This window comes from Lipophrys pholis (genome assembly GCF_963383615.2).
Source record: "Lipophrys pholis genome assembly, chromosome: 3".
NCBI classification, from domain to species: Eukaryota; Metazoa; Chordata; class Actinopteri; order Blenniiformes; family Blenniidae; genus Lipophrys; species Lipophrys pholis.
Genome location: NC_137627.1, coordinates 6598000 through 6623108, shown reverse-complemented (window position 1 = coordinate 6623108; position 25109 = coordinate 6598000). Strand labels below are relative to the sequence as shown.

The window sequence follows — 25109 nt, the reverse complement described above, 5'->3', positions numbered from 1 at the left end:
TAAAAACTAGTGATCCAGAGACAGAGTACTTATAATGCAACTACACTACGTACGGTGTGTTGTAAGCGGTGGGGCATTTTTATAGAATGATGGAGGATTAAACAGTGCAGCTCACGGAAATGAGGAATTAACTACAATTTCTCTCAAATCTTGCCGCAAACTGGCCACCGAGCACCCACTTTGTATAGTTTTCCCTCAAATAATCATTAATAGATGATCAGATCACCAATGGCACAATCCATGTGAAAAGTTTTGTATGTTTATATCTGGAGCTCTTCAGAGAAGCACAAATCTACCCATAAGCTGACAATGCTCCACCTTAGAAGGGATTATCTGCTCTGCAAAATAACTGGTGTTAATTGTAATTCTACTAAACTCTGTGAACCGAAAATAAAAACAAAGACCGAGTGGGGAAAATCTAAGTCAAAACCATGATGACGTATCATTTGAAGAAAATCCCCACATTTTTCACAAAGATGGGAAACCAATGAGGGACCATCCACTATCGACAGAGGAATGCAGGAGTACGCACATTTTAAGCGCTTCCCAAACCAAGCGTTGCCTGAAAGACCATCACATCAGCCATGCGTCATCACTGGCTCAGGGTAAACAAAAGGCCACTGTGTGTCCACTTCTAAAAACAATACGCACCCGCTCATTAGCACAGTGGGATGTTTACAACACTCACTCGCAGCCACAAAAAAAGAGACCTGCACACTGATGAGGTTTTACAGTTATACGAGTAAACTTTACAAAAGGTATTGTATGTGAAGTTCTACAATGACTATACGTCTTTGGGGGGTGTCTGCATGTAGCCATGACCTTTACCCGGCGTCTTCCTTTCTTTAACGACGAGCTTCAATCTCTATTTATAGTGGCTATTGTGAGTCTGCCCTCAGGTGGGTGGAGCACGAATGAGTCTCCATGTGTATTTGCAGAAGTTTCTCTCAGACGCTGTAAATCAGTTACCTCCTGCGTCCCCGACTGAGCAAAGGTCCATCTCAGTCTGGGGTCAGCCAGGGTGAAGAGGAGCAAACACACACTGGCACAGCCCGAAATTGAAATCTCCCAGCGAGTAACACACACACAGACCCACAATGATGGAGCATGTCTCTGGTGAGTCAGAGGTCACAGAGTTTTACAAGAGAAACAAGTGAGGAGATTGACGGGGATAAACTCATTGCACTGACCAGACCTGTAGAGCTAATGACATAATCAGAACACGAGTGCAGCTAGAGGACTTCCCTTTGCAATTACATCGAGCATGAAAAGGGATTTTTTTTTTTTTTGCACTGAAGCATCCCATCCAGGAAGACCACACAGCTTAACAAAATCATTGTGGCGCTTCATGAACACGCCACACCGGAAACTAAAGCGAACTATACATCTTTGGAAACAACCAAAATAAACACTAAAGGAGAAGGGACAACAAAGTCACTCCAGCAGACTCTTCCCATATTCAAAGAAACAATCAATGCTTTTTTTGATGATTGGCTAAAATGGTTAACGAATGTCAATTTTCTGTTTGTTTATGTTGATTTACATATTCCAAAAATACAGGATTATATACACAGGGCCACAGAGTGAAGTAGTGGTTAGCACTCTCACCTCTCTGTGGACTTTTCTGTGTGGAGTTTGCATGTTCTTCCTATGTGTAGGTCAGATTTCTTGGCGTTCTTCTGTTCTCAGACAGTCCAAAGACATACCTTGGATTTATTTGGAGACTTTCAATCGGCTATAGATGCCAGCTTGACTTTGTGTGTCCATGTTGGCTTGGGAATGGGCTGGAGTTCTTTCTAAGATACACCCTGGCTTCAGTTCAATAAGAGTTGGGCAGACAAGAAATGGATGAGCAAACAAATTTCATGTCTGCATTAATGCACCTCCCACTGGGTCATTAAAACTAACAGACAAAAAGCTAAATGAATAACAGAAGAGAAATATAAGGAATTAAAGCTCTGCCAAGAATAATTTTTTTTAAGTCATCACACTGTCAAACTAAAATCTAATATTGCAAGTCTTTGGCCAATAATCAGAAAGGTGGATCAAAACAAAAGGTCATAATCCAGACGATATAAAGGAAGAATCAGTCCAGAGTCCAGTGCCAAGTAGTCCTCCAGAGTCCCACATAGGACTAGTTAGATCAGTCAGTGGAATGGACACTATGAGCATCCTGAGGGACAGCTTTTCACTCTGTAGTCCAGCTTAGGTATTTAGATTTTTGCAGAACCTTCAGTCTCTTTTGCATTAGTTGGAGCCGTTTCTCAGAGCAGCCATGGAGGCAGCTGGAGATAAAGTCTCTAGGTGAGCTGGATGAGCTCGGCACATGTATCCATGCACATTCAGACTGTAGGTTCAAACTTACATGAGCACATTCATGACCACAATGTACATAATCGATATTCCTCTGAGGACCCCGATAACACTGTAATGTATGTAACATTCAAATCATCCAAGTCATGTGTTCGGGTCATTAAACTGACAATCACACAATATTTTCTAGTAGTAATGGAAACGTGGGTGAAGGAATGTCTGTAACGTGTACGCACCTCAGTCTCTCTTCATGCTCAGCCATATGTACTCTACATATGGACAGATCACAAGGCTCAAGCTGTGCTCACCACCAGAGATTGCATGTGTCATCAGCACTTGCAGATGAGGACCGGTGCTGTGAGAACATGTTGCCATAGAGACGTGAAGCTGAGGTTTGAGCCTCTCAGATTGCAAAGTGCATTAGACCCAAGGGTGACCATCTGTACATCAAGCACTGGCTCAGAGAAAGCAAACAACCACAGTTTCTGCACATCATTCTTGGTTTTGTCCTTGGTTTAATAAAGAACCTTGAGGGCCTGGAGAAGGATGAGAGCCTGGACTAGGATAATGCCTTTCACTAACTCCTACATAAGTTGGCACAGGTATAAAATACTGCAGTTGTGACAGGGGAGAAAAAAAAAAAAGGTAGTTAAAGCAATTGAGCTCAGTCATGAAATAGTGACCATTGGCAAGCGTCACACGGGTTTTTAAAACCAGATCACAAAATAAAAGAAAGCAGCTTGTGATGAAGTGTTCAAATAAATGTTAAGAAAAATGATTAGACCTGATAGGTAGGTATTTTGCAATTTGAGACTCTAATCTTGAGTATTTGTAATTAGAGTGTCTTTATCAAAGAAGTGCATCCACCTCGGGCCTTGGTGTTGTGTTGCTATTTCAGAGAAAATTGTGGGCCTTATGTTCGACACCGCTGGCTTAATAGGAAAAATGAAGCCCAACTATCAAAATGTGATACACTTAACATAACAGTTGAATATTTGTCCTGCAGAGTGAACTACCTCTTCACGCCTTATGAAAAGCAGCAAGGCTTTCACCTATTTTTCTTCTAACACAGATCCAGTCCCTTCGACTAGTAATGGAGAAAAGCGAAAAAACAAATAATAAAGCTTACAATAGAGATAATTCTCAGTTGTTCAATGCCAAGAGCTTAAAACATGAGCGGTCATTCTGCATACTTTAAGTAAGCAAATACAAAAACATGAATTCTCACATCTCAACTTTCTAGTTGACACACGCTGAACAGGAAGTTCCGGCCTGGGTTTCCAATATTGATCACCCAGATATCCACTGGCATCACCGGATCCCATGGAATATTGAGCGTGCCCCTCAGACTGTCAGACTCAGCCAGTAAGTTCAAAGACGGTCTGACTTAGCACATCACTGCAACTCGAGAATCTGATAGACAATCTAATGGTCCAGATCTCATACAGCAGGCAGTATCATATCCCCACAATGAACAGGAACATGAAATCTGAGAACAGATTCCAGTGGCTGACCATACTGACAGTCCTCTCATCACATGTGCAATGAAGACCATGACAGCATGCCGCTTTTCAAACTTACGCTTGGTTCAACAGTTCCTGAGCTCACAAGCACTAAACAACAAAAGAGTTGGGAGGAGTGAAGACGTGTATTTATGTTATGAAACAAAGATCTTTTTGTTACAGATGCATGTGTGTGCAGTGATCTCGAGCGCATGTAATCAAATAGCATGTGTACACTACTGCCTGCATGAGAGTCATTTTCACTGGATGTTTTACAACGTCCAACATGCTCGCCTGAAATCTGACCGGCTGAATATCATCGCTGTTAAAAGTGGCCAATCGGCAGACTTTCAATGGGCAACGACGCCAAACTCAAAATTGCGACTCATTCATAATTCACGTTTGGTCTTGTGACTGCAGAATAAAATGCCATTCAGCCTAATTCAGAGCCGAGGAGGCCACAAAAAAATCACAACATCAGTTTCAGACAAATCAACCTGAAGCGAGTTGTGAGTTAGATTGAAACTAGATTTCCTGATGATTGAGGAAATAAATACAACATTGGTTTACTGGCAGCCAAGTGTTTTACTTGCAGAACGAGAACTTGAAGAATGAATAGCTCGTGTCAACACTGGATTTTTGCAGATGGCAGCTAAAGTAAATATGAATAAATACAAGGTTTCATGTCAACAGAGTAAAAATGTCAAACTTCTAAATTCCACATTTGTCTTGCACTCAGAATAAAAACTACATAGGCTAGAGAGTAGTAATTAGTTAGATTCTCAAAACTGTAAATACTTTTGAATGTGTTTGAGATCCAGTTTACATGACATTTCAAGTGAAATCGCATCGTCTTTGCATTTTAGTTTCAGAAAAGCTTCACATTTACACATTTTGAAAATGATGTCCGTTTTTCATGGAAATGGCAGAAACGTTGAAAACTGTGTAGTTTACGTTTGGCCCAGAGTATGGCCTGGGAATCATGTCACTCTGGAGGCCGCCATTGTTGTTGCTGTCCATCTCCTCGGCATGTGCAGAAGAACTATCTACTAAGCTGTGGAGCGTATTCGCCCAAAGCACCAAAAACCCTACGGACGTTTCCCGTTGTCACGTAAAGAGAACGAAAAAGTGAGAGAACCAAATGATCAATAATAAAGCAGCAGTGAGTCGGAAAAACCGACACTGATGATGTCAGACTGAAACAAATTTGGCTTTTTCCAAAATGTTCTATTGTACCAGCACTGTGGCACGGTTAAAAAACAAAAAAAACAACTAACAGAACCTCATATGCCAACATCATGACCATGTTTTAATAGAGGTATTGTAATGTGTTTAGAATACTCCCAAGGTTCACAATGCACACCTGTGCCATCCTGACTACTGAAACTACACAAAGAACAAGAACAACAAAAAAAAGAGGGGTGTTTATTGACTTCAGGGAAATCTGAGGGCAATTCTTTTTTCCCCCCGTAAAGATTGTGTGTAGAATGTGTTAGTGGCACTTTCACTTCGCTAACCACACTGCAAGTGGCAGTTTTAATGAATGGACTTGTGACTCAGCTCAAACTGTGTGAAAGCCCGAAGGCGGCTGAACAAAAACTCCTGACGTCAAACATTTTGGTGGGCTGCTGTGACTGATCCAGTGGCCTTTTGCACACGGCGCCGCAAATGGCACCCGGTGAAGGTGAAATCACATCAAGGGTCCAAAATTAATTGGCCGGTCATGACCTTGAATGAGTGCATTCCCAGCTGAAACGTATCCGTACGTGACCCCATCTGGTCTGGCTGCCGGCCGGGCTAATCTCACCAGACCGGACCTCCTCTGGTCTTTCCCTCTCCGTTCAATACGTCTCTTTCTCTCTCGCTCTCTCTCCTGCCATATTCCTGACATTCCTTGGCAGGTCCCAGCCTGCCGTGCAGCAAAGTGAAGAATTCCAGCGGGCCGCTCTCACTTCACAGTCAGTCACATTCCTCGCCGTGGCAATTTCCATTTCAATGTACAGTTTTACAATAAGCAGCGAGGAACAGTCTGCAGAACCGCACAGTCGGTCTCCCTGAGAAAACGCCACCGCTGACAGTGCATTGTGCAGAAAGCGTGCTACAAAGAGCCATATTGCCCACACCTACACGCCGCCTTCCTTATGTTCTTTCAGAGGATGTTATGCAAGCCTTGCACTGTTGCAAGGAATGGTTACTTTAAAAGCAGAGCAGCAGGAAGTGTGAACGAGTGTGTGAGTCGAGGAGGGGAGGACAGGGAAAAGACACCCATAACAAGTGAAGCTTGCAAACCTGCACAGGTGCTTCACTCCACTCAAAAGATGCTGACATCATGACACAAATGTAAGTTTATTGCGTTTTTTTTTTTTTTTTCCCCCCCTTCTTCAGAACTAATAGCAATCGATGGCTTAGTCAATGAGGTGTTAATCGAGGCTGCTTTTCAGCACTTTGGATTGAGCAGTATTCCAAGACAGCAGGCAATCCATGACAAAGAAACACCACAAGTTGAGAACTCACAAAAGCAACAAAGGAAAAACGAGCCAGTCGAGGTCCATGAATTCAAAACATGAGCCTGTTCAATACAAATGTTCCACAAACAGCTTTTCAACCCGAATCCACTTTCAAAAACCAACATATTCCCTGCTCATTTTACATTAGATGGCAAATATGAAAACCTGGATAAAAAGCAGCACTGCTATTTTTTATATTATAAACAAACGGTTTGAACTGATAAAGGTTTGTGATCATTTCCACCACCGGTTAAAAGTTTAACTGCTTTCAAATTATGAGTAACTGTTGGGATGTGGAAAAACGTACAATAAATAGTGTCCAGCATCACAGGATGACAAACTGTTTCTCCAGATAAAGCACAGCGGGGTTTTTTTTTTTGGTTTGTTTTTATGTCCATCTTATAAGAAAACTGAACTACTTTTTTTTTTTTTTTTTATAAACAGTGCTGATGGAAACTTGTTAGTGGATAGCTCTCTTCTTTCAGAAAGAATAAGAACTCTCCCCACAAAGAGAAATACCTCTGTACTGATTCAAGGAACTATTTTATTAGGATACAAAAATAGATTTTATAATGAAGGGAAAAGTGCCAAAATGAGTGACATCTAACCCTAATCCTGAAATCTATATACTTTTTTCTTTTTAAGACTCTATACACACAATTATGCATGGAAATTCACAAGATCCCATTGATTCCTAAAAGCAACAAAATTACTATTTTATGAGGTGGACTTTCTGTGCCGAGGCTTCATGTTTTCCCTCTCTGGGTGTGAATGTGCAAGTGTCTTTCAGACTGTGTTGGCTCCATGATGGACCAGTGACATGTTCCAGATGTACCCTTCACCCAGAGTCAAGTGTCAAGACAACGTGCCGCAGCACACCGGGCTGGAGATAGGACAAAGCTCGAGAGGTCCAAGTGTTGACTTAGAGCGTTCCCACACTGCTCACCCAGCATGTACTGTATGTGGACACCCTGAAAGCTGAAAGTCGGCACTCGCACTACACCGTTTCACTTGAAATCAACCTTGGCGGAGAACAGCCAAGACAAAGAAATCGACAGATTAATGTCTCCGACCTGATGGACGGTTCCCGTATCTTCAGTTAAAATATGAACGTGCGCTAATCTGCACACCTGCTGGCAGGACCTTGAGCACGCAGAACATGTAGAGACAAAATCTGTTACTGCACTGAAGTCTGAGGTCACTTTCCTGGTGTGGACACCAAATCTGGCTGCGATCGCTTCATACATTAATGATGGGAACTTTTCCTTATAACTTGCCCTCGAGAAGCAGCTTGTCACAGAGACCAGAAACACATTTTCTTCAAGTTGCAGCGCCTGCTCTACTTCGAAACGCTTCCCCAATATTCACCATCGGGGAGCTTTCCTTCCACAGAAAAAAAATGACCTCACTTTACTGTTGGGAGTTCAAGACCTGCAATCAATGACGCATTTAAAAACCTGTTTTGTTTTTTTTCCCCCTCTTCTTTTTTTCACGCTTATTTAAGGATTCTGCTTTCATGTGTGCCCACTTTCCCAGAGAGGCCTGCTCCGGGACTGAATCTGGCTTGGAGTAAATAGCTGCATTGTTGGCTCAAGTCTGAAGAGTGACGTCAGTTCGTGTTATCAGCGTTCTCCAACTTTACCTCAGAGGGGACCTGACAGCAGACCCTGCGGCCCAAACGCAGGGCGGTCAGGAGCGCTGCCTGGTCGAAATAGCAACCGAGTGGAAACCTCTGCCAAAGTGGTGTTAAACAAAGTAGCATTAAACCTAAAATAAAAAGGGAAATTATTCATTTCTTTTGTGATATACCTGTAACGTTCAAAGGTTTTCTGTCATTATTAGTTATGTATTGCCTAGTTGACCACCTGGAACAAGATCCTAATAAAATCCCCTGCCCAGTCACTGTGTGTAATATTACATCATGACAGTTTGCATTGTGAGGAAAAAAAAAAAGAAACATGGGTGGAATTTCTATTCTTGGTTAATCTGTCCTATAAATCCGATAAGCATTCGATATTACCGCAAAGCAGTAAAGCCGAGTGATTTAGCCCGAGGAGAAGTGGTGGTGCAAGAGGGCACCTGTGAGCAAAGTTGCTTTCTCGTGTTGCCATGTGACATCATCATCATCATCATCACCACTGACCTGCTGATCCCCCTCCACGCTCACACCGACTGAGCTCAAACTCAACTCAGATTCATCTCGACTGTATTATTCATGAAAAGCAGTTTGTGTAGGATGCGCTAAAGGGATAAAGGCAATAAGCCCTGAGGGTGTGTGTGTTGAGTCTTACGTGGTGAACACGAGCGCACACACACACACACACACACACACACACACACACACACACACACACACACACACACACACACACACACACACACACACACACACACACACACACACACACACACACACACACACACACACACACACACACACACACACACACACACACACACACACACACACACACACACACACACACACACACACACACACACACACACACACACACACACACACACACACACACACACACACACACACACACACACACACACACACACACACACACACACACAAACATTCAGCAACTTCCCTGGAAAGACGTTTCAAGTTTAGCAAGTAAGGAGATGGGTTCGGGAGAAATTGGGAAAAAAAATCTAAAGCCACATTGCAACCGTTTGGCTGCCAAGTCATGCACGGCTTTTCAAACAAGGTCCAATTCACCTGCAACAAGATCAACATCAAGAGAACTTAGACGAAGAGCAGAGGAAAAGTTACAATCCTCCATTATCTTTTAGAGAAGGGGTGTCAAACATGAGGCCCGTGTGTCAATCCCGCCATCAGTGATGCTGCCGTGAAAGACCGCAAACTCATTAGCCTCAAAGCCAATGCAACAGTTGTAGGAGAAGTAGGTGTTTATTTAGTCCCCCCCCCCCCCAATTTTACTCACATTGGCTTCATGCCAAGATTCATTTTCTGTACTAATTGTTTGGTCGTGTGAAAATATAGACATTTCCATTACATATACTCTACACAACAACAAGCAAAAACTTGAAAGTATAGATTGGCATGTGGCCCCTGAACTAAAATGTGTTTTGCCACCCTGTTTGAGAGCGACTGTATGTTTTCTACTCATTACAATACCTCCTTTCTGGATTATGATTGTTTTGTGTGAACCTGCTTCAGTCCACGTGGCCCCTCTGGCAACCCCTAACATCAGTGGAATGCAACTCTGGTCTTGGAGGGACCCTGTCCTGCATGTTACGGACGTCTCCCTGCTTTAACACACCTGAATATATTGATTATGCCATCACTAATCTCCTAACAAGCCCGATAGCCTATGACCTATTGCCTACCCTTGACATGGCCTGACCAAGTGTCTGCATAGTTTACAATAAGAACACAAACTTAATGCGTGTATGCCTGAAAAGCTGACTGCGTGAATCACTCTGCGAAGTTTCACATCCTCTTTATCCGACTCGTTCACTTCTTAACAATTTATAATTCCAAAAAAAAAAACAAAAAAAACTTGCTGAGGAGTTAAGAATTGTCTCCACTGTGTCTGGTTTAACAGATCGAGGCAGTGCAGGAGTTAAACTGAAAGATCAATGGCAACATGAGAGTCAAAAGAAAAAGTCACATTTCATTAAAAAAAAATAAAAATAAAACGTGTCTCGTGTTTAGTGGAAATAGACACGAGACAAAACAAAACGGCCCCGGTGTAATCTCTGCACATTCCTGCTCAGCTCGGCTCGGAGTTGACGTCTTGTTTAGAGGGTCGAAAAAAAAAAAGAATTAATCAGCATGTGAACGTCCCCGAAATAACGTGTAACACCGCGATCACGTTCAAAGCAATCAACCTCAATCTTTCAATTAACGTCAATACTGATAGAGAATGTTGCTGGAACGACCGACAGGATAATACAAGCTGGAGGTAAAGTTGTCACGTTGAGAGAGTGGAGATAATCAAGTGATCACTGTGGCGTGACTCCACAGGCGAGCAATTCAAGAAAGAACAACATTTTTTTTAAAAAAGTGTGGATTTACCTTCTGATCACCGAGTCCGAAAGCAGACAAGCCGGCTGGAAGTTTAAAAAAAAAAAAAAAAACAGGACACGCAGTCTGGAGGAGACGCGTCCCGGCGCACGACAGCGTCTCTCCGGGAAGAAGAGCGGCGCGGATCCCGCAGGTGGACAGGAGCGGAGCGCGATCCGCTTCCTGTTTGTTTCAGAAGGTGAAGCACTGCCGCCGCCTCCTCCACCTCCTCCTCCTCCTCCTCAGCTGCATTTCTCACCGCCGGCTCTGCCTCTGCTCGCCTCCCCCTTCAGGTCAGTCCGAGTACTGCACCCACGCAGGTCTCTTATTCAACCCGTCCATTATCGATCACACGTTAGAGTCCAGATTTGGAGTTTGCAAGTTTTTCCTGTGCACGTGTTGGTTTTCTCCCTGTTACTACCTCCAGCACTCAAAATTATGAATTCATGGTGAATTGTGTGGAGTTCGCATGTTCCCTAAAAAAATAAAACCAAAAAACCCCCACATGCATGTGAGGTTAATTGGGGACCATAAATTGACCCTCAGGGTGTGAGTGTGTTTGGTTGTTTTTCTAAAATGAATTGATAATCAATCATGAATGATTTCTGCGATATAGTCGAAGCACGGTAAAAACATTCTGCATTACTTTGTCGGTGAAAAAGAAACTATAACATAAATAGCTTTTCTCATCAGTTTGACTAATGACCTTTGCTGTTTATTTAATACACAATCAGAATTAAAGTACATATTGCTGTTTTTTGGAATCAATTCAACACAATAACATCCATCCATCGATCCATCTTCTATATATTATAGTCATAAATGGGCTTCAAATGTATTTTTGTTGACCGTGGGAGGAAACCGCAGTAATGAAAAAGCTATGCATGTTTGCAGGACATGCAACACCGCACAACAAGGCTCAAATGCCCACCCCAGATTAAATAAGGATATTCTGGCCATATTTTGCAATATTATCTCCAAGTGGAGAAGTCTGGTCCGTCGTCAGTATAATATGTCTTGACCAAATCATCTTATTGAATGTCGTCTAAAATGAATTGTTGCTATCACAGTGGCAGTTCTGGGGGAGTTTGCTGATAAATACCTCCTGCAGCTGATCAGGGTGTTAAACCGTCTGTTTTCATAATATATATTTACTTGTCAGTGATATACACGATCAAAGTCTTTCCCTAAAGGCAAATATCTTACAATTGCTAGGTCACTTGATGGGTTAGGTGTGTGTGTGTTTTTTCATTTTTTTTTTTATTGTGAATGAGTTCTCAGTCATGTACTCTTGGTGGTTTCGACATATTTATCTGACTGAAACGTGTCAGCCTCATTTCCTCACTCAGCCCCAGCAGGCCACTGTCCAAAACGTCTGACAAACCATGGAGATATGATGTTAATCACTTACTTAAAAAAAAAAAATTATAATAATAAGAATTAGAAAATTCCCTGAAGATGATCTTTTTGTAGATCTGCATTTTAAACAAAGTTGTTTTGACTTTGAGATACTTTAATAATTAGTCCAGTAAACACCCCTTTGTGTCGATCCTATTGATTCCTAAATGATAACTTTATGTAAAGAAAAACCTTTTGAACACTTTGCACAGCTTCAGTTTAGTATTACAATGTGGAGTTTGCTGCCACCTGGTGATCACATTGATTATTGCTCATCAGACCGGGTAGTTCTTTCCGTCACGTTTGGTTACTTTTTCAAAGTAAAATTGATACAATAATAAAAGTAGAATCGACATTTCAGTATTTTTTTTCATGGCCATCGCAGCTGATTGCAAAAAAAAAAAACTTTCTCATTCGACAACGTCTTCCATAAATTATTACATAAATGAAAACTAGAAACTGTGTGAAGATTGTAATATGCGGTGCAATGACTGGTGCAGCGAACTGAACTATAAGAGTCGCACAAATTGATTAAAGTTTTCAATAGTTTTGCAGTGTTATAGTCAAGAAGGCCACCCCATACCCAGTCAACACCCAGTCAATACCAAGACCTTGATCACGTGGTCTCGAGACCGGTCTCTTGAGTACTACAACACTACCGGTTTGTTAAATCGTTGTCAAAGTTTGGGGTGGGCCTCCCCTGTGGAGAAATACAGTAAGTGGGACACCTTTTCCCACCATCATTTCGTCTTCTTTGATTTTTGACAAGTTAAAAAGATAAGTGGAGGGTCGCATTAGCTTTCGTTCAAAACCACCAATGGAACAGATTCCAACTATTTATAAAGACTTTGCAGATCTTTCGAATTAAGAATCTATAACACATAAAGAGGAACACTGTGTATTCAACAACAAACGCTGAGGCGAAGGTTTTGTTTTTGTCCACCTGTATTTATTGGTTTGGTTTGCTACCAAAGGCAGCGAAAGTTGGGCAACCAACAAAGTTGCCCGAGAAGGTTATGTTTTCATCTGCGCGTATGTATGTATGTATGTATGTATGTATGTATGTATGTATGTATGTATGTATGTATGTATGTATGTATGTATGTATGTATGTATGTATGTATGTATGTATGTATGTATGTATGTATGTATGTATCAAAAACTGCTCAGCCGAATTGCATGAAACTTTCAGGGAAGATTTGTCGTCATCCAATCGATTCGATTTTGGGACATTAACAACAAACCGTATCCGAAAAAATCCCAACAAACTGCGAAACTGTGAAAAAAAAAAAAAAGAAAAGCTCCATTCATCTCCTTTCATCCCATCAATCTAAATTCAATTTGAAATTTTCTAGTAATAATAGCACTAATAAATCTCCCAGAAAGCCTTGCAGCCTCTCTGTAACCTGATAGCTGAGCCTTTTCCATAGGGACAAGTCACGGGCCACACGGTGCCGCAGTGGTTTGCGCTCTCACCTCACAGCAAGAAGGTTGTGGGTTTGAATCCAGCCTCCGGGTACTCCGGTTTCCCCCACAGAAAAAAAAAAAAAAAAAAACATGCATCGGGTGTCCCTGAGCGAGACATTCGGCCCCACAGCTCCCCCTGAGCGCGATGCTATGTGGCTGTCTCCCCATGGGTCACTTGGGTGAAGAAATTTCCCCAAGAAAATTTTGGGAAAATCTTCGTCTTCACGTTTCACACAGAGACGTACCGACCTAGTAAGCGTCGATATGAGCTAACACTGGCAAAGGTTAAAGGTCGTGTTTTTGTCCACGTGTATTTATTAGTCTCTCTGTATGTAGTTTAATTAACTTTTCACAAAAAAACTACATACCTGAATTGCATGAAATCTTTTTGGATGATTTGTCATCATCCGAGGACCAATTGAATAGAGTTTGTGATCGAATGGCTCCTGGAGAGGCAAGATATTTACTCTGTCGTGGACACCTTTCAGCTCTGCTGTGTTTCCTCAGTCAGGGCTGCAGCACAGAAGCTGCCAGAGCACCGACTGCAGCTAATATCTCAACCCCAGTCTCACAGCAGTTCCTCAATTGGTCACGAAATGTATTCTACTGATTCATGTTCAGCTTATGCTCTATCTAATGGGGGGGGGGGAGCGTGCATTAGTTTGAAAGTCGTTATGTGTAACACGAAAAAAACCAAAAACGTGTTACTGACCACGACTTAATAGATTTCGTGACCATTTCACAAACTGCTGTGAGATTGGGTTGAATATCTCGGTTCGGCAAGGATCCAGAAACACCGGTGTGAGCGCATTGACTCTGGTAGTGGTTTATATTGGCCTAATTCTCCAACACCCTGAAAGCTTCCAGTCCAAACAGACTTCAGAAGTCATATTTGGCTGGTAAATAGAAATTCAGTTGTCCTCTTGACACAGGAAACTGTATTTCTATTTTCACAATGTGGCGTAATCTAATTTCTTTTGTGACTGTTTCATCCATTCAATGATCTATAACACCTAATGACAATTCTAAAGTCTCCATTTAACCTCAAATAAATGTTTTTGTCTCCAAATTCTGCAATATTTTCCAGCATCAACAATTGATTTGCTGTATTTGCACTAAATTATACACACAAACGTGACCAACATGCAAATATTGCATTGTGTTTTGTCTGGACTTTATACAATGTACTAACTTTTCTTTTAAAAGTTTGGTCTGTTTCTGCTTCTTTACGGTTTGTTGAATGTTGACTGTGGCTGCTGCTGGAACGCTCAGAAAACAGGGAGACGCGAGCCAAATTGCAATAACACAGGATGCAACACAAGAGGGCAGCAAATACATAAAAAGTGCACACTTTACTAACACGTTTCAAGGGTTTATTTTATAGAGCTGACACAAGTTTGGAGTGTGACTGCTCTGTAGTAAAAGTTGGATGATTATTAATGGTCGTTACATCTACTGTGCAATCATATCTCAAATCGATCTGAGCTATCCAGTCGATTATGATTGCATATGTCAGGATTTGTGCAGTTCACCGGTTCCTTGGGACCTTTTTCTGAGATGTGAGAGCAAATCATGGTTCCATGTGCTTGACCTGTGGTGTGCATGGGGTGAAAGGCTCTCCCTCAGAGTTCCCCTCATAATGTTCTCATTGTCTGAAATTTGCTAAACATAGGCTGGGCTCAAAGGGAGCAGCCTGCACAGCCTCGTTCTGGGTCCAGAATGCTTCCATTACTGCTCCTTTTATTCGATTAAATGTACTCTAACTCGGTCCAAACCCACACTGTGCGTAATCTCATCACGGATGATAACCATGTAATAAAAAACACATTGAACTTGAAAGGGTACCTTATGCGAATGCGTATAATTATGGATATCAAAACATAATCATTTGTTTAATTGTGAGGCCTTGCCAAGAGGTATGTAATTGCTTGAAAGAGGTCTGGCTGGATTGCAGCGTCTAAGATGTGACCTGGGACTCTGCTTGGCGTGTGCGTAAAGGCGGGACCGGGACGGGGGACCAGCACCGGGCCCGGGGCCAGCTTCCTGTTGTGCATGTGCAGATTTCAGCCAATAGTGGGAGTCCTACATCCCAAGTCCTATTATTTAAATGCAATTCAGCATGCGAATATGACTGCATAATCAATTCGACTGAATATAAAAAGATTAAGATTGTACATTACAATTTGTTTGGCAGTAGAGAAACACAAGACTGTGATGACATTCGAGGAAACGCCTCTAATGTGAATAGCGGGCATCTTTCACTTTGCTTTGCTTTCTATGAGCTGGGTGTTTGGTATTCATTTCCGAACGAGGTTATATTTCTATTACTGATAGCGGGCTGATGTTTAAGTCATTGCGTGTCTCACAGTGTCTCCAGAGGTCAGCCAAAGTCTGACCATGAAGCCGCCTTGCTTTATTATCCAGCCTACAGTAAGAGGAGAACAGGTGCCGGGCCTTAATGATCCCAGTGGGAATTCGGTTTCATCTTTGATTAATTGGAATGTTAACAGGAGAAGACTTATCCTAATAGCTTCTTGTTGCCAACCCTGCGGAAGTTTTTAGTTGGAGGAGGGGGTGCGAGAAAGAGGAAAGGGCTTTTTTTTTTTTTTTTTTTTTTTAAATAGACTCCATCAAGAGCGCGATGGGAAAAGACCTGCCATTTAAATCCCCGACAAAGCAATTTGCAGCTCATAATCAAGAGAGCGGAAGCATTTTTATCGCATTTCCCTTTACAGTATAAGCCGAGCCAGTTCCGCCAAATCCACAGAAACAACAGCACAGAGCTGCTAAAAAAAATCCACTCAACCAAAACCACGTGTGGCTTCAAGCTGATACCCCAGCAGAAAAAAAACTGTTGAGAAACCTGAATGAAGAGTTTATTTTTTAGATGGATTTATAATAAATCTGTCTGCAGACCAGCGCAAGACAGTGTATTTTACGCATATAAGTAATCATTTCACATTTATGATTAAGTTTAACGGCATTGCTAAATATAGATCAGCTACTCGAGTGTGACCTGCTTCCCTCCGTTAAGAATATTTTTTCCCCCGAAGCCAGAGACTTTGCCATCACTGCGCAATTAACTAATATTCCCATTTTACGCAGCAAGAAAAAAAGTCTTTATGTCTTTATTTATCGAACGAATTTTCTATTTTAAACAGTCAAATAATGTCATTTTAATAAATGAACTATTTCCAAAACTTCACTGAACTCATGAGCTCAGTCAATAATGTATATATTCTGAGTGACGTGGCTGTGTAGTTTTAGCTGTTAAGCTGTTGCAACTTTGAAGTTGATTATTTGTTTAACTCCAACTGTTTGTTTGTCACTTCTATATATTTCCTGTTGTAATTTTAAATGTGAGTCTGGTACATAAATGAAACAACGTCTCAATCTTAGGAACGCAATTTTCAATTGCCTATAGACTCTCAGTATAGACCACCTAACTGATTCTACTAAATGCAATCAGTTTTTATGTTTCTTACATTATGAGATATCAATACCAGCTACTTGATTTGAGTTGTAATTTTCTTTCATGGCAACAAGGAAGGACGTTTCAATGCACATATAGTGTCCCTGGATCCCTGGATTATTTTTGTTTATTCTGATGTAGAGATTATAGTTATAAGTGTGATTGCAGCGTGGTGAAATTCAATTTCACGTTGTAAAAAGAGATGTCACCTATCTCAGATAATCATCACTTCAACTAGAAAATCAGCCTAAGATATAACTAAATTGTACGTGATGGTCTTGACCATTCAACTAAATGCAGGCAGTTTTTAGAGTCACGTTTCACCAACTTTTGACTATATTTGTACTTTTCTGCCGCAATAAATAAATAAATAATAAATAAATAAGCAAACATATATTCAGTTAGATTTACTAAACTAATCCTCACTAAAAATAGGACCTGGCTGATTCAATAGGATGCAGGTGACTGTTTTTTTCTTCTATTTTTAAAATAACAAATACATCCATAACATTTTCAAGGTAATACACAGTAGATTTAAGTATGTATATTTTAAAATGTTGCACTTACTGTAGTCATTTGATGAAACTTACTTCCAACTGATTTCATCAGTGTGTATAAGTGTAACATATTGCAAAGGAACAAGTTAACATCAGCTTTTTCAACAATAAAGAATATTAGATTTTTTTTTCTCCTTAACTCATCAAACGAAGTAAATTTCAATTATTAATAAAAAGAAAATCGTAATAACACTGAGAAAAGTAACAGTGATTGCGCAAAATAGAAACGGTTTTATTAGTGTTTCCCAAAAACCCCAGACAACATTCCAGCATGTCTTGGTTTTCAAATAGGAATGAAATGAATACAAATTGAAATGTGACACGTTGTTTGAGTTAATTTAACCATCCAGAGAATGCAGCATATGTGAGGGGATGATAGTTTAACAGACAATTATTACGACATTTTCTAAGCAGTTGAAGTTTTAGAGGCTTCTGCATATTTTTCTCATTCAGTTCCACTGTTGAGGTGTTTACGTGAATTATTGAGAATAATTGTGCCAAAAATAGATTTATAACGTTACTTGATGAATAAAATGAAAACTTAAATGAGTAAAATCCTTATTTCAATGAACGTGTATTATCGTGCTTGTGCCGCTATTTTACATACAACAGAAGTATTTGCTTCTTTTTACGTTGCAACAGTGTAATAACGTTTATATAAGCGCCTATAAAACAATTATAATCTAAAATTGATGCAACATTTGTCTCTTTCGATTTTTTTTTAATCTCTCGTAACTTCAAGTAACGAAAGTGTGCAAATATTAGTTTTTAGCATCCATGTACTGTTTATATTATGACAGAATGTGTGAAGTGCTCGAATGTCCCCTCACTGATCCTGGTGCAGCTGCATGTGCAGACCTTCATCTGCCTGCCCCAGTGTGCGTGGGACATTTCAGTGGCCCATTAATGTTTGGAGGCTAAACAGAGGTCAGTGCGTGATGATTTTCTTTTTCCCTCCGTGAATTCATGACAGTCACTTCTCTCCTTGAATAGATGACACGTGGTGTATTTATAGACCTGGTATTTATAGACGTTTGGTGGACCTTTGTTGACCGGTTTAACAAACGCTCACTTCCTATTTATAAACCATGGCGGTGTATCAACACGCGTTACTGCAATCATTTGGGCTTATTAAAGAATTATGACATGTAATCCATTGTTTCGCAGGATTGTCATTGCGATAGAGATCAGCAGTCAGTGAAAACATCACGTAGATCACCGTAGCGGGTTGCAGATTCACCAGAGAGGACGCGTTAGGAAAATAAACAGCTCCAAATTAGGGAATGCCATAGAAATAGCACAGATGCGCAGCAGCCAGGCTGAAACGTCTTGTCCTTCTGATCCAAGAAGAGAAAACGGGGGGGGGGGGGGGGGGGGGGGGAATTGCATGCTGATATGAACAATAGCCGGATTTTGTGCGAATCAAATCTGCGCATATTTTCCTGTTTGGAGCAGATGTATACCAAACAGTGGTGACCCCCTCTCTCCTTTTCAATGGGTTTGTGGTGATGTGCGCCGCTTCTAAGTGGAAACTGTTGCTCCTCAATCTCAAACATTAGCGGGAATGCCAGGAATTCAATTGTGTACAGGCATTGGGAAACCCGCAACCTGCGTGTGACTTGACCGGCCGGGTCGCATCGCCGATGCCCCGTGGAGCATGCAGACTGTCACACCCGGAACGAGTCCAGGTAGGCGTGTGTGTGTGTGCGCGCGCGCGTGTGCGTGTGTGTGTGTGCGTGTGTGCGTGTGTGAGTGTGCTACACAGAGAGAAGGCATCGAGGGTCAAATGCGTTGCTTCTACAATGAGTTGACCTCATTCGTCTTGTTGATTATAATCTGTCATCTCTGAGAGCACAACAAAGGATACAATCACAGTTATTCAGAGAGCGCTCTGCGGAAAAGACACGTGAAAACAAACCACACGTTGCGCCAAAACCTTTTCACCTCGCGGAGAAATAATTGCGGAGAGATAGAAACTATTCATCAGCTATGGAGGAGTGTTTATTAAACATCAGCTCCAGGAGACTTATATGTGACCTGTGATACAGGACCTATACGTTATTATTATCATGCAGGAAAAATCTGTTCGCCAATTGTTACATTATTGAATATAACTCATACTAATATCATCTGTAGATACTTAACACAATTTGTGAAGTTATATGTATTTAAGTATCTCATAAACGTACCAAACTGTGAAATTTATTTAATCAGCGTTTTTAAATTTATAATATTCTACAAATATAAAGTAAGAAAAAAATATATATGATTACTTAAGTGCCTGCAAATGCAGTTCATCTGACATAATAAAGCTGTGCATAAGTCGATGTGAACCCCGGCTGATCTCATCTGTGCCAGGCCCCCCGAGACATCCTGCATGCGGGCCCATTGTTCCCCCGTAGCCGAGCCAAACTGACAACCTCTGTGCGCGAAGGCACACCTGCCGCTCCACGGTCCTCAGAAGTGCATTTCTCCTTTCACAAATATCTATATGTCTGTATGTTTTACCTTTAACAGATTAGGGTTTGGGGTTTAAGGAGCTACAATACAAACCAAAAATCGTACAGGCATGTGTTGCTGCGTAAAAGTACGCAATTTGTGTATATTATATATATGATATACGATATTGTGCATAAATTGTAAACTTTGCTCAATGGAAGATGAAGTGAAGTGCAAAATCTACAATAAGTTTAGTCTATTGTAATATAGACCGAACACTTGCAATAACACCCATATATACATAATATCTAGGAATTATATATTTAAAAAACTTTAGTCTTTATTCTTTTCTGTGACACATAAAATTTATTAAACCTGTTAATTTTAATATTTAACTTTTAATCAAAGGGAGGCAGAAAAGCGTATGTAAGGGTTTAATTACATTATTTTTCTACTTAAAGACTGGGTCTTTATTATTTTTGGAAGCGTTTTTGGAATCCACTTGCCTTTCAAACGTGCCCTTATCTCGTTATTGTTGACAAAACATTAATGTGAGGAAGCTGAGAGAGTACACAGCTACAATTCAGGCTCCCCGGCTGATGGTCAGCGTCGCAGCCGGCCGGATTGCCCCTCTGTGGCTCTAAATATGAGCCACTCCGCTGCTCTGAGCTCACTGAGCCCCACAGCTGCTCACTGTACATCATTTTGGAAGGAGAAGAAGAAACTTTGTTTACAGTACGGCCAACGAATTAACCCACACGATCGGACTTTCTTCCCCCCCAAAAAAGAATTCATCCGCGTAAAATGGACTTCATGCGGATTTGTGATAGGATTAAGATGTTTTGTTAGTGGGATATTTCCTTATCTTCTCACTTTTATATTTTTAAATGGCAAATAAAGTCACGAACAAACTTCCACACGTGCGATCGTGCGTCACAGCCGTGCGTAAAAGACGAGTCTGTCCACATAGACACACCACATGGACTTAGTTAACTACTGTTAACCGACTGGTAAATTATTTTATTTTACAGGAACATTGTAACTTTATCCTATCAGCAAATTAGATAGATTAATGTTGTATTTAAATTATTGGGCGACTCGATTGATTTAATTCTGTCATGTGTTGAGTGTTGATAAATATGTTATTCTTTATTGTGACGACATTTCACACACACACACACACACACACACACACACACACACACACACACACACACACACACACACACACACACACACACACACACACACACACACACACACTTTAAAACCTTCTTTAATCTTGAAGGTGGTAAAACATGTGTAATTTTGGGAAATATGTTGCGATTGAATAGTTATACCCTGCTATCTCCCAAAGTTCCAGATCGTTCCTAAAACAGCCCAAGAAATTATTATTATTTATTATATATGTTTCCAAACAATACATACCAAGCGAAGAAATATCACAACCCCAAATAGTGTTAAAGGAATTTCACTCCATCATAAATAATCACTCATGACAACATATACTAATGTTACGTCATCATAACGAAGCGTCAGGAGCTCACGCACATATAATTGTGTGCGCGTGTGTGTGTGTGTGTGTGTGTGTGTGTGTGTGTGTGTGTGTGTGTGTGTGTGTGTGTGTGTGTGTGTGTGTGTGTGTGTGGTAGGTAGTGATGAGGTTGTATTTGACAGAGAATAGTGGGTGGATAGAGGTGAGCGCATGGCGCCACCTCCACATTGGGAGGCCAGGCTCATCCTATAATTCAATTTACAATTTTGTTTACGCGTTAAAAACCCTGTCAGTGGTCAGCTTCTTTAAACCATTACTTAAGTAGTGTGGTGTGTTGTCAAAACAGTCATTGTTTGGAAGTGATTTGCACGCGTTAGATAATGGAAATCCTACATGAGGCACTGATGCCATAAGTAAGACGTTGTTTGACTCATCTGTATTTGTTTTATGTGCTGAACCTCAGAGGGACGGGAAGGACTCACAGGAAAGTGCTTCAGTTCAAATAAAAAATGGAGGAAAGAAAACGAAGAGCTGTCTGTCTGAATATGAAGTCTTCACCCAGGAAAGTCCTCTCAGTTGCCACACAAGCTGACAACTCTTTGGGGTGAATATAATCCCGTTCAGAATAAGAAGATATTCTAATATTACATGAAGGCGAATTTTTCATTATACTTACAATTTGTTGACCATAACACATTAATCACTATACTTGATAAATGCTACGCTAACTACTTCAAGATTGAAGTACTGAAGCAGAATTGAGTGTTTTCATAACTATCCCACACAAAGAAATGATCATTCACTCTAAAACAAACTAACATTATACCATTAGTTATAATTAGACTTATAATATTTGTGTTTGTTTGTTATTTCACTTGTAGTAATAGTAGTAATCCTAGCAGCAGTAGTGGTAGTGGTACTAGTAGAATTAGTGGTGGTAGAGTCTTTGTTTTACTGCTATAAAATTACATTTAGGGGGAGAATTGAGTCCAACCTTTTTTAAATAAAGTTGCTCTAAAGCTTAATATTTTCTTTCTATTTTTTAGCTCACCAACGGGCTAGTGTGTAATCAGGGAGTCATAGCATGTATATGCAAAATCATTTTACATGCAAAAATATGTATGTAAAGAAAAATAAATGGATTGACTGTGTAGTGGAAACAAGAAGCTGATTACTTATTCAGAAATAAATAAACGCATATCTTACAAAGTGAAGGCTTAAGGTCAATAAACCAAAAATTCCCATCATATATAAATGTAATTCTTGATTATTATTATTATTATTAAAAATGTTTTATTATTATTTTACTACAACCATGAGTAAAAACCCATTCTTGACTGATTGTTTCAATATGGTGACATCTTTTGAAGAAATAGCTTCATATACAAGTTGAGTAGATGCAGAAAAGTAACTTCTTTACGCACACAGTTGGGCGCAAGTGTTTAACCTCTTTCATGGCAACAGTAAGTACCGCGTCTTAAAGCGCAAAAACAGATTGCTTCACGATCACTGTATTATTTTAAGAAATACAAGTTTATTAAGAAATTCACAAACCTAGAAAAGAGGGCAAAGTGCTAATTAAAATGAAACATGGCCCCAACATGAATGAGACATAACTAATCACATTTATAAAAAACTATAATAATAATAATTAGAGAGATTAACAAAACCTGGCACTGTCTGGCATGGTATTGGAATTTACATCATACATACAAATGTAATCAAGAAATATGAGAAACCCTGAACTGTATTTTTTTTTAGCAGTCTGATGGATCTCTACCCATATATATTTATTTTTAACACCTAAAAATCCAAACCATGACGGGAGGTAAAGTTTCACCGCGCAGCGGCCCAAATGAGCCCTGATTCAATTACAAATTAAAGCTCCCACTTTATTAGTGCATCTGATGTCATCTTGTCATTCGGCGGTACTCTGAATAAGTCGTGCGTTAAGTTTGTGAGAAATCATTACGCACGGCAAAAAGATACACCTGGAGCAAAATCAGCACTGTCTATCCTCTTGAAAAAAAGGATTTTAATTATGACTACAAAACCGAGTTATGGCCATCAGTCCAAGTTAAACATAGGCGCACGAAATGGCTCCCAGAAGTTGTGCTACCTGATGTGACGACTTCGTTGAATCCCCGTTTCCATTTTGTAAAACAGTTATCTCTCCATCTGCACTTGTGAATGTCAGCTGAACCCAAACAGCCCGTCACAGAGGTCTCTTCAAAAATACTGTTGGCTTTTTTGTTTTGAAATCACAGGCATCAACTCGCACTCTTTAGAGTCTTAATTTTTTTCTCTCTGTTGTTTCACACAGACCATTTTGGTAAACTTTAAATATCAATCCTCGTGTGTAACGCCGAGTGTTTGGTCTCGTGTTCCCAGTAAGAGCAGTGCATCATGGAGAGCTCCGCGGGCTGACGGGAGCATGCGAACTGGAGGCCCGCTCCGTTACTGGAGGAGACCGGCGGCGGCGCGGCGGTGGCCGGGCTCAGCTGCTGGGCATGGTGCGGGTGCGCTGGGTGGTGGTGGTGACTCATGCCGTTGTAAGAGTTCACCATGCTGGGCAGCGCCATGCTCTGCACTCGGGAGTAGGGGTTGTAGGATGAGGGCGCCGACAGCCCCTTCACGTTCACTGGGCTCACGTTGCCGCTCGCCATCTGACAGGACGTGTAGGACATGGGGGCGGGAGGCTGGCCCAGCGACCATGAGTTGTTCATGAAGCTGGACTGCAGGTATTTGGGCGGCGACAGGTAGCCGTAGCTGTCTCCTCCGAACAACGACTTCCCCGGCTGAAAGTGCGTCGGTGGAGGTCTGAAAGGCCGCTTCATCCTGCGCCGTCTCCGGTAGTTCCCCTTTTCGAACATGTCCTCACAGGCCGGGTCCAGTGTCCAGTAATTCCCCTTCCTCTCACCGCCGCCCTCCCGGGGAACCTTGATGAAGCATTCATTGAGACTCAGGTTATGTCTGATGCTGTTCTGCCAGCCTTTTTTATTCTTCTCGTAGAAGGGAAACTTGCTGATTATATACTGGTAAATGCCAGAGAGCGTGAGACGCTTCTCCGAGCTCTCCCGGATAGCCATGGCAATGAGCGCGACGTAGGAATACGGAGGTTTCTGGGACGGGTCCGGCTTCTCCGAGATTTTCTCCTGCACCGGCTCCTCTTTCGGACGCTCTTTCTCCTTGGTCGTGTTGGTGTCGTGAATCATTAAGGCCATTGCGTCATCCTCCGGGTTTTGGTAAGTGGCCATCATTGCGCGCACCAAAACAAAACCAGTCCAGTCCAAACTTGAAAAGAGCAAACTTCGTGCGCACTTGTGTCCCGACCAACACGACGCAGCGCTGCAGAAGCTGGAGCTGGAGCTGCACAAAAAATCAAAAAGCGAACCTCCCAACAGCGCGCACAGAAATCTCAATTCTCCCGATCTTCTTCTCTCTTCTGCTGGGATATTTCTAAACTCAATCCTGATGGAGGCACAACCCAAGTTGTGGTTAGCGAGTGCGTAAGCCCAGCCCTTCTTTTTTAGGGCCACTGACAGGCTGCTCTTGCTCCAATGTTGTCCGCGGTGCGACGTAGTGCTTTGTGATTTGTGCGCGTTTCAGTTCCGCCTCCGGTGATTACAGTGAATGAAAAAACAATCCGCTCCCAGAAAACCATGTTTATTAGACCAACATTGTACAATATATATTTTAGACATCCATCGTATCCAGATTTGAAGATCAATGCATTCAGAATTTAAATTGATAGCAACAATAAAATAGAATCTCACCGAATTTTCCTGTGCAGCAATATTACACACCCAGGCTGCAGACATTACCTATATATATATATATATATATATATATATATGACTTCCACTTCCATATTTGACATAACATCAAATATATATATATATATATATATATATATA

General features: G+C 41.2%; 2 protein-coding genes across 3 annotated transcripts in view; both read right to left on the bottom strand.

The window, feature by feature from the left end:
* pik3cb (phosphatidylinositol-4,5-bisphosphate 3-kinase, catalytic subunit beta) overlaps positions 1–10558 on the bottom strand; it is a 62704-nt gene extending 52146 nt beyond the window's left edge. For both annotated transcript variants that reach the window (XM_080459776.1, XM_080459777.1), the window contains exon 1: positions 10377–10558. The gene's annotated coding sequence lies outside the window, so the exon portion shown is untranslated. The remainder of the gene's footprint in view (positions 1–10376) is intronic.
* A 12161-nt stretch (positions 10559–22719) lies between these two features.
* foxl2a (forkhead box L2a) lies at positions 22720–24653 on the bottom strand. Its single transcript, XM_080459235.1, has one exon. It carries the CDS (start codon positions 24450–24452, stop codon positions 23532–23534), a length of 921 nt encoding a protein of 306 aa, XP_080315361.1. The 5' UTR covers positions 24453–24653; the 3' UTR covers positions 22720–23531.
* Positions 24654–25109: the final 456 nt, after the last annotated feature.